Raw genomic sequence first — 16,426 nt, forward strand, 5'->3', positions numbered from 1 at the left:
GTGCTCTACCATCTGAGCTACCGAAGCACGACTCACGCCCGGTACTCACAGCTTTACTTCTGCCAGTATCCGTCTCCTACCTTCCAAACTTCCTTTCTTTCAGGAGTGCTAGTTCTGCAAGGTTCGCAGGAGAGCTTCTGTGGAGACTCGAACTCGGGACCTTTGCCTTTCGCGGGCAAGTGCTCTACCATCTGAGCTACCGAAGCACGACTCACGCCCGGTACTCACAGCATTACTTCTGCCAGTATCCGTCTCCTACCTTCCAAACTTCCTTTCTTTCAGGAGTGCTAGTTCTGCAAGGTTCGCAGGAGAGCTTCTGTGGAGACTCGAACTCAGGACCTTTGCCTTTCGCTGGCAAGTGCTCTACCATCTGAGCTACCGAAGCACGACTCACGCCCGGTACTCACAGCTTTACTTCTGCCAGTATCCGTCTCCTACCTTCCAAACTTCCTTTCTTTCAGGAGTGCTAGTTCTGCAAGTTTCGCAGGAGAGCTTCTGTGGAGACTCGAACTCGGGACCTTTGCCTTTCGCGGGCAAGTGCTCTACCATCTGAGGTACCGAAGCACGACTCACGCCCGGTACTCACAGCTTTACTTCTGCCAGTATCCGTCTCCTACCTTCCAAACTTCCTTTCTTTCAGGAGTGCTAGTTCTGCAAGGTTCGCAGGAGAGCTTCTGTGGAGACTCGAACTCAGGACCTTTGCCTTTCGCTGGCAAGTGCTCTACCATCTGAGCTACCGAAGCACGACTCACGCCCGGTACTCACAGCTTTACTTCTGCCAGTATCCGTCTCCTACCTTCCAAACTTCCTTTCTTTCAGGAGTGCTAGTTCTGCAAGGTTCGCAGGAGAGCTTCTGTGGAGACTCGAACTCAGGACCTTTGCCTTTCGCGGGCAAGTGCTCTACCATCTGAGGTACCGAAGCACGACTCACGCCCGGTACTCACAGCTTTACTTCTGCCAGTATCCGTCTCCTACCTTCCAAACTTCCTTTCTTTCAGGAGTGCTAGTTCTGCAAGGTTCGCAGGAGAGCTTGTGTGGAGTTTGGAAGGTAGGAGACGGATACTGGCAGAAGTAAAGCTGTGAGTACCGGGCGTGAGTCGTGCTTCGGTAGCTCAGATGGTAGACCACTTGTCCGCGAAAGGCAAAGGTCCCGAGTTCGAGTCTCGGTCGGGCACGCAGTTTTAATCTGCCAGGAAGTTTCAATGTAGAGGATGTTTGTAAGTTTTATGTAAGACTGCATTTCACGGGTTTTTATTTAAACGGTCATTTTAGTATATAAAGTTGCCATCTTTCGAGCGTAAGAGTTCTTTTAAAAACAAGTTGCACTTTCGGTGGCAAGTAATCTTTTAATGTTAGTGTTTTGTAGCATTTCCATACCTCTTACGGGGTACATAGTTTACGTGTTTGTGTGAGTTGTTAAAATTTTTAGTAATCTAGTGTGTTGCAGATTTGCACCAGTGTAGTTTTTCAGAGGTTGTTGTGAGCGGTCGTGACTGCGGCCGTGTTAAAGGGGAGCGGCAAGGTTCTCAGCCCCATAGTTCATACTATCAACAAAAAAAAAAGTCTGCCTCTGACTAAATTGTAACTTGATATTTAGAGGGTCGTTTCTGATTATAATTTTAAATCTGTTTCAAAAAAGAGGACTTTTAGGAATAAAATTTCTATTTATTGAAAAAAAAATTAATTTGTTCATCAGTTACTTCCTGGCAAGTACTCTGACGCTCATATAGTGTGATTAAATGTGTTAATGTTGTTGATGAATCGCTAGTAAATAAAGTAAATACTTAAGAAAAGGTTTTGAAAGTAACTCCTCGGTTCTGAGGTGCAGATCCATTTGATTAGTACTAGACGGAGTTGGTGCTGAGACGCTTGCGGCGCACCTGGTCCCAGAGGCCGACGTTGCCCGGCGCTTCCTCGCCGTCGCCGATGTCGGGCAGGTAGAGGAAGCCGAAGGCGCCGACGCGGTACTGCATGGAGGCGACGATGACGTCGCTCGTGGCGGCCACCAGGTCGGCGCTGTACACCTCCAGCGTGGACGTGCCGCTCATGTAGCCGCCGCCGTAGATCCACACGAGCATGGGCACCCCGGGGGCGGTGCCGGGGGCCGGCGGGGCGGCGTGGCGCAGCCGCAGCCGCTGCGGCACCCACACGTTCAGGTACAGGCAGTCCTCCGACACGTTCGTGTTCGGGTTCCACATCTCCTCGCCCTCGAAACCTGCCGGCACACCGGGGACAGCGCCTCGTACAACCAACGTCTCGTAATGCTACAGCACTGGCAATAACACACGAGTATCTGCGCGGAAATTTACACTGCCGCTTGGAACAGTCGGCTCTATGGCCCTGAGCACTATAGGACTTCACTTCTGAGGCCATCAGTCCCCTACAACTTAGAACTACTTAAACCTAACTAACCTAAGGACATCAGACACATCCATGCCCGAGGCAGGATTCGCACCTGCGACCGTAGTGGTCGCGCGGTACGTGACTGTAGCGCCTAGAACCAATCGGTCACTCCAGTTCGCTGGAACAGTTGCTCACAATATACATTTGCAAATTCCCGTAACAAGCTTCTAGAACTTCCAGAGGACTGAATACATGTTCTACATCTACATGGACACTCTGCAAATCACATTTAAGTGCCTGGCAGAGGGTACATCGAACCACTTTCACAATTCTCTTTTAATCCAATCTCGTATACCGTGCGGAATAAACGAAAACCTCTATCTCTCCGTACGAGGTCTGGTTTCCCTTATTTTATCGTGGTGATCGTTTCCCTCTATGTAGGTCGGTGTCAACGATATACACTCCTGGCCACTAAAACTGCTACTCATGTTGGCAGCTCTTCTTGATTCGAATTCTGTAATATTACTCGTCTTCTTTTGTGAAGGCATTTCGGAAGGCTGTATTTAGCAACTCTGCTCTGGCAGCACTATCTTCGATAGTATCTCCATTGCTATAGAACAGAGGAGGCATTGATTGTGTTTTGCCGCTAACATACTTCGCATTCAACCAGATTCTCTTTGGATTTTCTGTCAGGTTTCGACACAACGTTTCGTTGCATCTCGCATTGACGTCCGCGCTAAATTTCGAGCTACTGTAAGAGTTCGCCAATCTTGCAGATTTTGCGTCTGTTTGAATTTGGCATGTTTTTTTTCGTTGTTTCTGCAACAGTGTTCTGACCCGTTTTGTGTACCAAGGAGGATCAGCTCCGTCGTTAATTTATTTGGCATAAACCCACAGGAAGAAGATGTTGTAATATGCAAATGATTAGGTTTTCTGAGCATTCACACAAGCTTGGAGCCGGTGGCGACGCCTACAACGTGCTGACATGAGGAAAGTTACCGATCGATTTCTCACACACAAACACCAGTTCACCGGCGTTGCCTCGTGAAGCGTTGTTGTGATGCCTCCTGTAAGGAGGAGAAATGCGTTTCCGACTCTGATCAAGGTCGAATTGTAGCCGATCGCGATTGCGGTTTATCGTATCGCGACATTGCTGCCCGCGTTGGTCGAGATCCAATGACTGTTAGCAGAGTATGGAATCGGTGGGTTCAGCAGGTTAATACGGAATGCCGTGCTGAATCCCAACGGCCTCGTATCACTTGCAGTCGAGATGACAGACATCTTATCCGCATGGCTGTAACGGATCGTGCAGCCACGTCTCGATCCCTGAGTCAACACGTGGGTACGTTTGCAAGACAACAACCATCTGCACGAACAGTTTGAGGATGTTTACAGCAGAATGGACTATCAGCTCGGAGACCGTGGCTGCGGTTACCATTGACGCTGCATCACAGACAGCAGCGCCTGCGAAGGTGTACTCGACGACGAACCTGGGTGCACGAATGGCAAAACGTCATTTTTTCGGATGAATCCAGGTTCTTTTTACAGCATCCGTGTTTGGCGACATCGCGGTGAACTCATACTGGAAGCGTGTATTCGTCATCGCCATACTGGCGCATCGCCCGGCATGATGGTATGGGGTGCCATTGGTTACACGTCTCGGTCACCTCTTGTTCGCATTGACGGCACTTTGAACAGTGGACGTTACATTTCATATGTGTTACGACCCGTGGCCATACCCTTCATTCGATCCCTGCGAAACCCTACATTTCAGCAGGATAATGGACGACCAGGGTGCAGAAAAGCGCAGCTCGTTTTGTATTATCACGTAATAGGGGAGAGAGTGTGGCAGATACGATACGCGAATTGGGGTGGAAGTCATTACAGCAAAGACGTTTTTCGTCGCGGCGAGATCTTTTTACGAAATTTCAGTCACCAACTTTCTCTTCCGAATGCGAAAATATTTTGTTGAGCCCAACCTATATAGGTAGGGATGATCATCAAAATAAAATAAGAGAAATCAGAGCTCGAACAGAAAGGTTTAGGTGTTTGTTTTTCCCGAGCGCTGTTAGGGAGTGGAATAGTAGAGAGATAGTATGATTGTGGGGTCCATGAACCCTCTGCCAAGCACTTAAATGTGAATTGCAGAGTAGTCATGTAGATGTAGATGCACATGTTGCAGGTCTTGTACGGGTCTTTTTGGATACAGAAAATGTTCGACTGCTGCCCTGGCCAGCATATTCTCTTGATCTCTCACCAACTGAAAACGTCTGTTCAATGGTGGCCGAGCAACTGGCTCGTCACAATACGCCAGTCTCTACTCTTGATGAACTGTAGTATCGTTATGAAGCTGCATAGGCAGCTGTACCTGTACACGCCATCCAAGCTCTGTTTGACTCAATGCCGAGGCGTATCAAGGCCGTTATTACGGCCAGATGTGCTTGTTCTGGGTACTGATTTATGCACCCAGATTGTGTGAAAATATAATCACGTGTCAGTTCTAGTATAATATGTTTGTACAATGTATATCCGTGTATCATCTGCATTTCTTCTTGGTGTAGCAATTTTAATGGCCAGTAGTGTACTTCCATACTACACAAGATAGAAACACAATTCCAACATTACAGGAAATATTCATGCATTCAGTGTGAGCACCTTTCGTTACTCCACAAATATGTAAACGGTGGCTCATTTACTGGCACACACGAAGCAGCTGATCTCTCGTTATCGAACTCACAGCTTCCACAATGCGACCTCGCAGACTTGATGATGTTACAAACTTTTTTGGACGATGGTGGAAAATAAATATATCAATTTGAGGTTAAAAGTCCCTGTACCGGAAACGAACGAGTCGAAAGTTATAAGAGAAAAGCGCTTTGATGCCTCTGGCGTTGGAGTACATTCACCCACTAAGGATGTAGGGCAGGCAACTTTCAGAGGTGGTATCATGGAACAAAACAGGAAAGTAATGTCCAGTAAACATACGCTCCAAAGCGCGTACCATAAGAATTGTCAGGCCCAGTTCAGTACAGGAGATGTGTTTCACGTTAACGAAAATCACCAAGTGCTCATAGCACGTGAGGTACACGTTTTAGAGCCCATGTTTACGGAACATTTTTCCCCTTGTCCCTTACTACCATCTCTTAGCAACAACAGTACCGGTACATGTATCCCAGTGCCAAAGTTATCAGAGAGGTTTTCACTTATAACTTTTTTGTTTCTGGTACAGGAACCCATACCTCACATTGATACATTTATCCTTCCCCATCATGTTAGAAACTTTGTAACATCATCTATGAATTACCCTGTACGTATGAGGGTTGTAACTTAAATAGTAGCAACCATTTACTCACAACCAATACGAAAGAGTTAAATGTTTGCACCTGTTACTATCATTCAAAGTAAGTCACCAGCGTTGTGTTGCCAGCGATGTGGAAGGCGTAGTGTACCGTTAGCAGACCCTGTTCTGTTGATGGTGCGAATGGAGCGGTCTACTGCCTGTCGAATCTCTGGAACAGTCCTTCACCTTCGGAATCAAATCAAAGTCACAAGGCCTTAAGTCCGGGGAGTATGGTGGATGGCACAGTACTTCCCAGTCCCATAGACCGAACACAGCAGCCACAGCTTGCATTGTCGTCCAAAATGACGGGTGGGTTGCTCAGAAAGGGTCACCGCTTCTTTCGCAAATCTGTCGCAGGTGATGCTCCATAAACGAACAGTAATACTGCACTTTGACGGTCTGTCGTTGGAGGAATGTAATGCGTTAGGGTAACACCATAGCAGCCGTACACGAGAACAACCATAACTTTCGCCACACGGGGGCTCCCACGGGCTTTCGACTTTCCCGGCGACCCATAATGACGCCATTCGATGGATTAAAGTTTCAGTTTTGGCTCGTACGATGTGGCCCACGTCTCATCCAGTGTTACGACACGGCGTAATAAAGCCTCTCCTTTGCGCTCCAAGTGCGTCTGAGCAGTGTCGCAAAGTATCCATTTCCGCATACCCGCCAAGTCATCCGAAACCGACCGTCATGTAATTTTCCGCATGCCAAGCACAGTCGTATGCGCTAATCCTGTTTCGTGGGCGAGCTCACGAATCGTATGGCGTCGGCCACTGCCCACTAACGCGGCAACTGCATGCACTTCTTCCTCAGAGACGACAGGACGACCCACCCGACACATGTCTGCCACGGTCTGCCGACCTTCGTTGAAGGTTTTCACCCAACGCGCCACTGTCCTGTACGGCAATGCCGATTCCCCGCACGCCTCTCGAAGACTTTGGTGACGCTATCGTGCTGTACGACCTCTGGCACGTTCCATCTTGATCCAACTCCGTTGTTTCTGTTTCGAAAACTTAGTGACGCTGTTACGTTAGACGGCTCGCTCACAGGTGACTGTGTTTCTCTCGATTGTGCGCGCGCCGGTGACGTGGGACCGGCGAGTCGATTTGCTCGGAGGTAAGGTAGTTACGTCAACAACGTGTGCTATCAGCGACAATAGTAGATTCCATTGCATAGTGTCTCCACAGCAGTGTTGCCACTATTTAAGTTCCAACCTACGTACATACATTTACGCTCTGTAGCATCGTCAGATGACGTCCTCGCGCAGTGGTCGCTAATGTGTACACTATGTACTCACTCCCCTCTACAAATCCTAGGAGTTTCTAATGGGAGATTGCGAACACCTCGTACATGTAGAACGATGAAATGCAATATACCAACAGAGGCAGTCAGATGGTATCGCATTTGATGTCGGTAGGACAGCACTTTGAGGTTCGCCGATGACGTTGTAATTCTGTCAGAGACAGCGCAGCAACTGGAAGAACAGTTGAACGGAATGGACAGTGTCTTGAAAGGAGGATATAAAATTAACATCAACAAAAGCAAAACGATAATAATGGAATGTAGTCCAATCAAGTCGGCGATGCTGAGGGAATCAGATTAGGTTCAAATGGTTCAAATGGCTCTGAGCACTATGGGACTTAACATCTATGGTCATCAGTCCCCTAGAACTCAGAACTACTTAAACCTAACTAACCTAAGGACATCACACACATCCATGCCCGAGGCAGGATTCGAACCTGCGACCGTAGCAGTCGCGCGGTTCCGGACTGAGCGCCTTAACCGCGAGACCACCGCGGCCGGCTCAGATTAGGAAATGAGACGCTTAAAGTAGTAAAGGAATTTTGCTATTCGGAGAGCAAAATAACTGATATGGTCCAAGCAGAGAGGATATAAAATGTAGACTGGCAATGGCAAGGAAAGCGTTTCTGAAGATGGGAAATTTGTTAACATCGAGTATAGATTTAAGTGTCAGGAAGTCCTTTCTGAGAGTATTTGTGTGGAGTGTAGCAATGTATGGAAGTGAAACATGTACGATAAATAGTTTGGACAACAATAGAAGATTTCGAAATGTGGTGCTACAGAAGAATGCTGAAGATTATATGGGTAGATCACATAACTAATGAGGAAGTATTGAATAGGATTGGAGAGAAATTTGTGGCACAACTTGACTAGAAGAAGGGATCGGTTGGTAGGACATGTTCTGAGGCATCAAGGGATCACGAATTTAGTATTGGTGGGCAGCGTGGAGGGTACAAATTGTAGAGGGAGACCAAGGAAGCAAATTCAGAAGGATGTAGGTTGCAGTAGGTACTGGGAGATGAAGAAGCTTGCACAGGATAGAGTAGCATGGAGAGCTGCATGAAACCAGTCTCTGGAGTGAAGACCACAAGAACAATAGTACTGTACACAGGACGAATTACCTAAAACTTGTACCTCAGATGTTGCAGAAATGGAGAGTGCTGTTTATGTGCAGTTTTCACATAATTGATCAGCAGTGAGGCGGTCGTATTGTTAACGAATAACCAGATTACAATAATACTTAGAAACCGTATTTTGCGTGCAAACACATACTTTTAAATTTCTATTGACATTAAAAAACTAAAACTAGGGTAAATGAAAATGTCAGTGGTGTTCTAGTGCGATGTAATTACGAGATACCGTATTCTAAAAGTTTTTACAGCGAAACTTGTCTGTGCTACTGAACTTGCGTGATTGCTAGCTACGATGTTGTTGTATTTGCGTACAGTGTGATTGTGTGTTCTTGGAGTGCATTGCCACTTGCCAGTCAGTGCGTGATGGTCCAAGCAGTAGGTCGGAAGTGGACGATGGGACCTACCAGTGCAGAAAAAGCCAACATGCTCTTGCTGTATGGACAGTGCAGGAAGAGTGTAGTTCATTCTTGTACGAGGCAGCATATGCCAACAGACGTCAACCGTCTTGGCATTTATTTATCAACCTCCTCAACCAGTTACGCCAAAGCGCTAGTGTAACGCGTAGACAACGTTACAGTAGGAAACAAGTGACGACAGAAGAGGAGAGAACGTTGTGGCTGCTGCTGCAGTTCATCCGCACGTCGGCTCCCGCGCGTTTCCCGTCTTCATAGCTTCGATCCCTATTAGATCTCTCCCCACCAAGAGCTGCGTGGAAACGGTTAAGACAGACTACTCCAGATGCATCATGTTACAAGGTGCATTAGTCGTGGTTTACTTATTCAAGGATTGAAAATAACTGTGTAACTTGAAATGCCATATTTATTGTTGCAATGTTAGCACAAACATACACGCTTCTACACAGTTTTCAATGTGACAAAAAAAAAAAAAAAAAAAACAGTTGTCAGGATAACGCATCTCGTCAACATAAAAAAGTGAAAAAATCCTAAACAGAAAAATATCAAATATTAACCCTCAGAAGGTTAAATTATCGTAACCACGACAATATTAAAGTTTAACTAGAAGTTTCTTTACAAAATTGTTCCTTCACTTACGTTATAATGTTGCTCAGTACTACGAAAATCGTCCATTCCGGTTCAAAGTTCGGTACTATTTTCTGGATGACAATCAAGTCTACGGTGGATGGTTAGTTATGTGACAAACTGAGCGAAAGACTCCCTAAGGTCGCTCGCGTTTACAGTGGACGCAAGCTGGTGACCCAACAAGTTTACACCTCACCTCTGCACGCGGTATTTACCTTAAGCTGCAACGAGCTGTCGTCTGCTGGGCTGCTCTCTTCCACTGAAATTCCTATAAAACTAATTACACCTTTGCTGAATTTTCCAGCAGAAACTTTCTCTATGTTTCTCGTTATGCGAGAGAACATGTACTCATCGCTAGTCTTAGAATGTGGCGATGTACACGCGCATGCTTGGATCGGTGTGCGTATTATAACGCTCTTTCAGTTCTCACAAGAACAATAACTAATTGGCTGGTTTGTTTCTCCACAGTTGGAGCTAAGCGATGCTTCAGCTAATTTCTAGCTGGATATCAGCCGCTGTGAACGCAGTGTTCACACGAATGACTCCTCTGCGTCGTACAGAGCGTTATGCGCTCCATTCTGCACTTGACGCCAGTTCAGGGAAGAGTCCACGAAAATTTCCCTCTTGTCTTACTCATAGCCGAACTGTCTCCCCACCTGGGTTCTTTAGTTCTTCACGTCACGGCTTTTTTCGGCCAATAGGAGCGTTCCTCTTATTTTGTGGAGTCTCTTTCTACCAGTCGCAAGGTCCCTACCATTAAATTGCGTCGAAACTTTGGCTCTTTTCTCCTTCCTAGCGCGTTTCCGCCAATCGGACGTTTTGTGCCCGTTCCAGACGCCTAAATGCGTACATTGTCTCTCTCACGTGTGTACCACTCGCTGGACACGTGATCAAAAATGCGTCGCTGGTCTTGTTTCGTATCCATTTGCAATTCCAAAACACAGTTTTCTAAAAGCTTTCTTTCCTGTCCTCCCTCAGATGGGCCGTTACACTCGCTCTCCCCGTCGGTCACTGACTTTCTGCCTGGGGACTCCCCTTTAAGTGGTTTCCGTGGTACCCCCTGCAGCACGGCCTTGCCTCTGCCCTCGTCCCTCTGAATTCCAAACTAAAACACCTCTCGGTTCTTCATTCACGTTCCGGTCAAACATGCATTATAGGAACGGTGTATTAATTACCGTCGACTGAGTGTCATCCTTTTTTGCATTACATACTGCTAATCAAAGTTGTTCATTACCACCGAAGTAAGTTAGGTGTCATATTCACCTTCCCTTTGCGATGTATAAAGCTCTCATGTAAGGTGCGAATGTGACCTTCATTTATTCTGCCACCTTACAATGTATGATGTTTAGTGATAAAGCCACATTTTCCAATCATGGCCAGGTAAACTGCCGAAACACGTGCTATTGGTCTGTTGACAGGCTCCATCAACTTCGTCACGTGGTACGTTAGCGTCCATAGAGTGTGTGGGATAGTGAAGCATCAGGTCATAGACCCATTTTTCACACACAGAACAATCAATGTTCACAAGTATTGCAGCCTCCTAACATACCATCTTCCACAGATGCTAGAAGACGTTTCTTCGCCAACTAGGAGCAACCTGTGGTACCAACAATGCCTGTGAAGTACTGCAACGTGTCTCCAAGAATTGTTTCCAAATCGTTGGACTGGAAGCTGAGGATCTGTACCTTGGCCAGACCATTCCCGGAACTTGACCCCTGCAGAATTTCTTCTGTGGGGGAAACAGAAAGACGCCATCTACAAGGACATACCATCTACACCCAATTATATGCAATGGCGGACACTGAAGTGCCAAAGGAATTGCTGTACACATGCTTGTTATATACAGAGACATGTAAACAAGCAGAATACGGCGCTGCGGTCAGCAACGCCAGCGGAATTGTTTAAACTCAGAAACCAATCTGTAGCAATTCTGGACGTGTGGGGTGACGCATTGTCCTGCAGGAATTGCCCAAGTCCGTCGGAATGCACAATGGACATGAATGGATGCAGGTGATCAGACGGGGTGCTTACGTACGTGTCACCTGTCAGGGTCGTACCTAGATGTATGAGGGCTTCCATATCACTCCAACTGCACACGCCCCACACCATTGCAGAGCCTCCACCAGCTTGAACAGTCCCCTGCTAAGATGGAGCGTCCATCCGATTGACACATTTGAAACGAGACTCGTCCAACCATGCAGCTTGTTTCGAGTCATCAACAATCCTCTGTCAGTGTTGACGGGCCCAATCGAGGCGTAAAGCTTTGTGTCGTGTAGTGGTCAAGGGTACACCAGTGGGCCTTCGGCACCGTAAGTCCAGATCGATGATGTTTTGTAGAATAGTTCGCGCGCTGACACTTGTTGATGGCCCAGCATTGAAATCTGCAGCAATGTGCGGAAGGGTTGCACTTCTGCCACGCTGAAAGACTCTCTTCATTCGTCGCGGGTCCCGTTCTTGCAGGGTCTTTTTCCGGCCGCAGCAATGTCGGAGATCTGATATTTATCGGATTCCTGGTATTCACGGTACACTACTGAAATCGTCGTACGGGAAAATCGCCACTTCAACGCTACCTCAGAGATGCTCGTGCGCCGTCTATAACACCACATTCAAACTCACTTAAATCTTGATACGTGCCACTGTAGCAGCAGTAACCGATCTAACAACTGTGCCACATATTTGTAGTCTTATATAGGCGTTACCGACCGCAGCGCCGTATTCTGCCTGTTTACGTATCTCTGTATCTGAATAAGCGTGCCTATGCAACGGACAGCTGCCATCTCAATAAGATCTTCCGCCAAACATATTTCCACCGATTCCTCAATAATTTAATCCCAGAAGGATTTCGTAGAGGCCAAGATTTCCGACGTACAATGTCCATGGAATGTCCTGTGAGGATACGATAACCGTCTGTGGCAGACTTAATGGGCTGCGATAGATGAGTGTGGTGATGGTGTTCAGTTCATCTTTCACACACTGTGCACGTTGTCTGACCGATGCAGGCTTTGCCAAACGTGGAATTATGGACGAATCCATTATCAAAAATAACAAATTTTGTACAACTAATTAATATATTGAATCACAGATGACATATTATGGCAATTGTATCAATGAGAATTATTGTCTATGAGTTTTCCAGATATCGACACAGTTTAACATAAGAGACCCGACACTTCGTCTCGTTTTTGTTGTCCCCAGCGATACCAGAGATCCAACCGGCCAGCAAGTGACACTTCTGAATACGATATCGGACGAGTGCGAATAGCCGTGTTTATATAGATTTCTAACTTAGTTTTTAGAATAGGTGTTTTATGTAACGTCATAAAAAGTAATAACTAGAATATTACATCTCTTTTGTGATTATTCAGTTTCCTAAGACCGTGGGAAATACGAAATGGTGCAACACAAGAACAGTTTGTTTACAATTCTCTCGTAACGTACAGATATTTACATAATAATGTCGTTTTCCTTTAATAACAAAAACCTTTTAGTAAACTCCAGCAGACCTGTCACTTTTCAGAGAGATGTCGTTTATCTCACCAACAAAGCAGAACTTTGTTCGCCACACTTTCAGGCAAATTAATGAATATGGACCGCAGGAAACCCGTGTGGAAAGTAATATCTCCGTTACTTAACGTATCAAATAACCCACTAGAATTGTAGCTTAAAGGAAACCACGCAGAATTGATAATAATTCATCAAAAGTAATAAAACTGCTTACCAAAATAGGAAAAACCAAATCCACAAATGTTCGCTAAATCCGAGCCACAAACGACAAGAATCTTCCAACACATTCGATTTTGTAGCAAAAGTAATTGCCTTTAGAAAAATATTTGTCTATTAGAAAGACGATTGAAGGGTAAGAAAGGGCGAATGATTGGACGTCATATAAAGTGCTTATGATAATAACAAAAGAAATGTATGCTTCTCATACATGAAATGTGTTTATGTTCTCTTTCTTTCGGCGGACTATGCTGCAAATACATATTCGAAAACATTGCTTCAGGAATCAGTTGTAGCTTTTGTCGATGAATCTGTGTGATTCGGCTGTTTCTGCATGTATTACACGATAATTCATGTCTCTTGGTAACTTACTAATGCATGGTACGCAAAAAGATGACAACTGTTCCTTTAATTAAGTAATAAACATTTAAAAACAACGAGACATATGAATGTCTGCTTCTTCACCGCTTCTTGCTGTAGCGAGTGTAGTGATTGCAAGTATCCAGAGCGAGTGTAGTGATTGCAAGTATCCAGAGCGTCTGGCAGCTACACAGCCTTGTTCTCTACCGCACCAATCAAAATGACTGCACCGCATATAAAAAGATGTTACAGTGTTTAACAAAAACCTGTAATACAACTTTTACAGTGGGTATACTAAGCGGCATGTGGACGAATAGAAACACATGTAGGACCAAGAAGATGATCGACTGTGGAAGGAAGGTAAACTCAAATCACAGAGAATAATTCTCTTAGTGATTATATAGAAAACGAGACTGAAAAGCTACATAATCAAACGGTTCAGAGGAAAGTACAAGCAACGTTGTCTTTAATCAGCAAAGTGAAGATTTAATGGCTTTAACGTACATAATGTGATCAAAAGTACCCGCACACATGACTGGAAATGGCGGGCGACACGAACCTGTCCCTCCATCGGTAATGGTGGAATTCAATCTAGTGTTCGCCCACCCTTAATCTTGATGACAGCTTCCACTCGGGTAGGCATATGTTCAGTCAGGTGCTGGAAGGTTCCTTGAGGAATGGCAGGACATTCCTGACGGGGTGTTGCACTGAGGAGAGCTATCGATGTCGGGTCGGTGAGGCTGGTAGTAAGTCGATGTTCCAAAACTTCCCAAAGGTGTTCTGTAGGATTCAGGTCAGAACTCTGTGCAGGACAGTCCATTATAGGGATGTTTTTGTTGTCTAGCCACTCCGCCACAGGCCGTGAATTATGAACAGGTGCTCGATCGTGTTGAAAGATGCAATCGCCATCCCCGAATTGCTCTTCAACAGTGGGAAGCAAGAAGGTGCTTAAAACATCAGTGTAGAACTGTGCTGTGATAGTGCCACGCAAAACAACGGTGCAAACCGCCTCCATGAAAGACACGAACACACCATAACACCACCGCCTCCGAATGTTGGCACTACATACGTTGGCAGATGAGGTTCACCGGGCATTCGACATACCCAGATGCTGCCATCGGATCGCGACATTGCGTACCGTTATTCGTCATTCCACACAACGCTTTTCCACTGTTTAATCGTCCAATGTTTACGCTCCTTACACCAAGCGAGGCGTCGTTTGGCATTTACAGGCGTGTTTTGTGGCTTATGAGCAGTCGCTCCACCATGAAATCCAAATTTTTCACCTCCTGCCTAACTGTCATAGTACTTGCAGTGGCTCCTGATGCAGTTTGGAATTCCTGCTTGATGGTATGGATAGATTGCCTATTACACATTACGACCCTCTTCAACTGTTGGCGGTCTCTGTCAATCAGCAGACAAGGTCGGTCTGTAATCTTTTGTGCTGTACGTGTCCCTTCACGTTTTCATTTCACTATCACATGAGAAACAGTGGAGCTAGGGATGTTTAGGAGTGTGGAAATCCGGCGTACAGACGTATGACACAAGTGACACCCAATCACCTGACCACATTCGAAGTCTGTAGGTTCCGCGGTGTGCCCCATTCGGGATTACGGAAGTGTCCGATTCCACCCGTCTGCTTTGACCCATGGCGTCATCAATATGACAGAAATGGCTATTTTAAGCGTCTGCAATATGGCGCCTACGACGTCACTACATACAGGCGGCAACAAACACGAAATACGTATAAATGAGACGATAACATCTTCCTCCAAAAATACAATCAAACTAACGGGGCAGCCGCGGGAATTTGGGAGTTTTTGGGGAGGGGACAAGCTACACCTATGCCTACAGCAAAAACTACGAAAATTGGAATCAGACCAACACCTAAAACTACAAAAAACGAAACCACAACACCTCAAAAATTCAAAAGTCAAACATCCCTACGTAAATTATAACACATTCAATACACAATAAACACACAAAATATTACAACTCGAGAAAAATAGACCCAAGAAACAATGACTTACCACTAACAAATTTCGTTACAAAACACACAACACACACACACACACACAGAGAGAGAGAGAGAGAGAGAGAGAGGGCGCCATCAAAGATGACAACTGCAAACACAACCAACACATAAACTCCGTGTCGTGATGACGTCACATACAACACCCGTATGTCATGGGCCAAAGCAGATGGGTGGAATCGAACGCTTCCGTTGACCCCCATTCTGCTCTCTCAAGATGTCTAATGACTACTGAGGTCGCTGATATGGATTACCTAGCAGGTGGAGGCAGCTCAATGCACCTAATATGAAAAACGTATTTTTTGGGGGGGGGGAGGGGCAATGTGTAGCTTAAGTTGGATTTTGATAACAATCCAAACCTTACTGACACAGTTACAGGTTTTCATAAATCATGGATTATGATGAGTAAAGCAAAGGTGATATATTCTGATTGTAACGGTAGCACACAGAATTGATTGTTATGCGTGTCGAGGTGAGGGATGGCGCTGGGTGGGGGGGGTGGGGGTTCAAGGTTAGGAAATGGGCGACAAGAAGTTGGGGGAAGCAGAGGGTAACACTGAAAAGGAGAGGAAAAGAAACGGAGTTGAATGAAAGGGGAGGGAGAAGTAGGGAGGAGTTGGGGAGCCCCACCGGCAGCTGGTGAGCGGCGTCACAAGCGCAAAATCGTTACCGGCGGCCGACCCGTCCGGAATACAATGGTCGTAAAAATAACTCTAACAACCTCTCGTGTGCGGGGGCGGCCTGTGGCACGGAGGGCGGCGTGCGGGGGGTGGGGTGACGTGCATAGCGGGGGAGAAGAAGCGGCGGGCTGGCCGACCACAAAACACTGCCGCGGTACGACATTCACTGTGCGCTCCGTTTGACGCCACGACGGCGGGCGCCGCGCCGCCCTCGGGCTACACGGCTTCTCCACCAGTCTGTCGGTTAGTGGTCTCGCTCTGGCTGTTCAGCCGCGTCCTGGCGACCTGTATCGCCAAACGGCTAACACAGTCTGAGGCTCTGGGGCCTTCTTGGAGGTTCCAGAAGCAAGCACATCCACCAATTACGTGAGCTTTTTTTGTTTTTTAAATTTGGGACCCTTGATTGGCGAGATTGAGAGAGATTGGACCCCTCTCCCCGACGCCGCAATCGGGTAAACATACGTACAATTCAA

At 46.3% G+C, this 16,426-nt stretch overlaps 1 protein-coding gene across 2 annotated transcripts in view; it reads right to left on the minus strand.

Moving 5' to 3' along the window:
- The window catches only part of LOC126293695 (acetylcholinesterase-like), an 824,325-nt gene that overhangs the window by 606,459 nt on the left and 201,440 nt on the right, over positions 1-16,426 (minus strand). For both annotated transcript variants that reach the window (XM_049986998.1, XM_049986997.1), the window contains exon 4: positions 1,881-2,215. In XM_049986998.1, coding sequence (XP_049842955.1) covers positions 1,881-2,215 — 335 coding nt within the window. The remainder of the gene's footprint in view (positions 1-1,880; positions 2,216-16,426) is intronic.

The sequence above is a fragment of the Schistocerca gregaria genome, chromosome 10 (assembly GCF_023897955.1).
Source record: "Schistocerca gregaria isolate iqSchGreg1 chromosome 10, iqSchGreg1.2, whole genome shotgun sequence".
Lineage (NCBI taxonomy): Eukaryota > Metazoa > Arthropoda > Insecta > Orthoptera > Acrididae > Schistocerca > Schistocerca gregaria.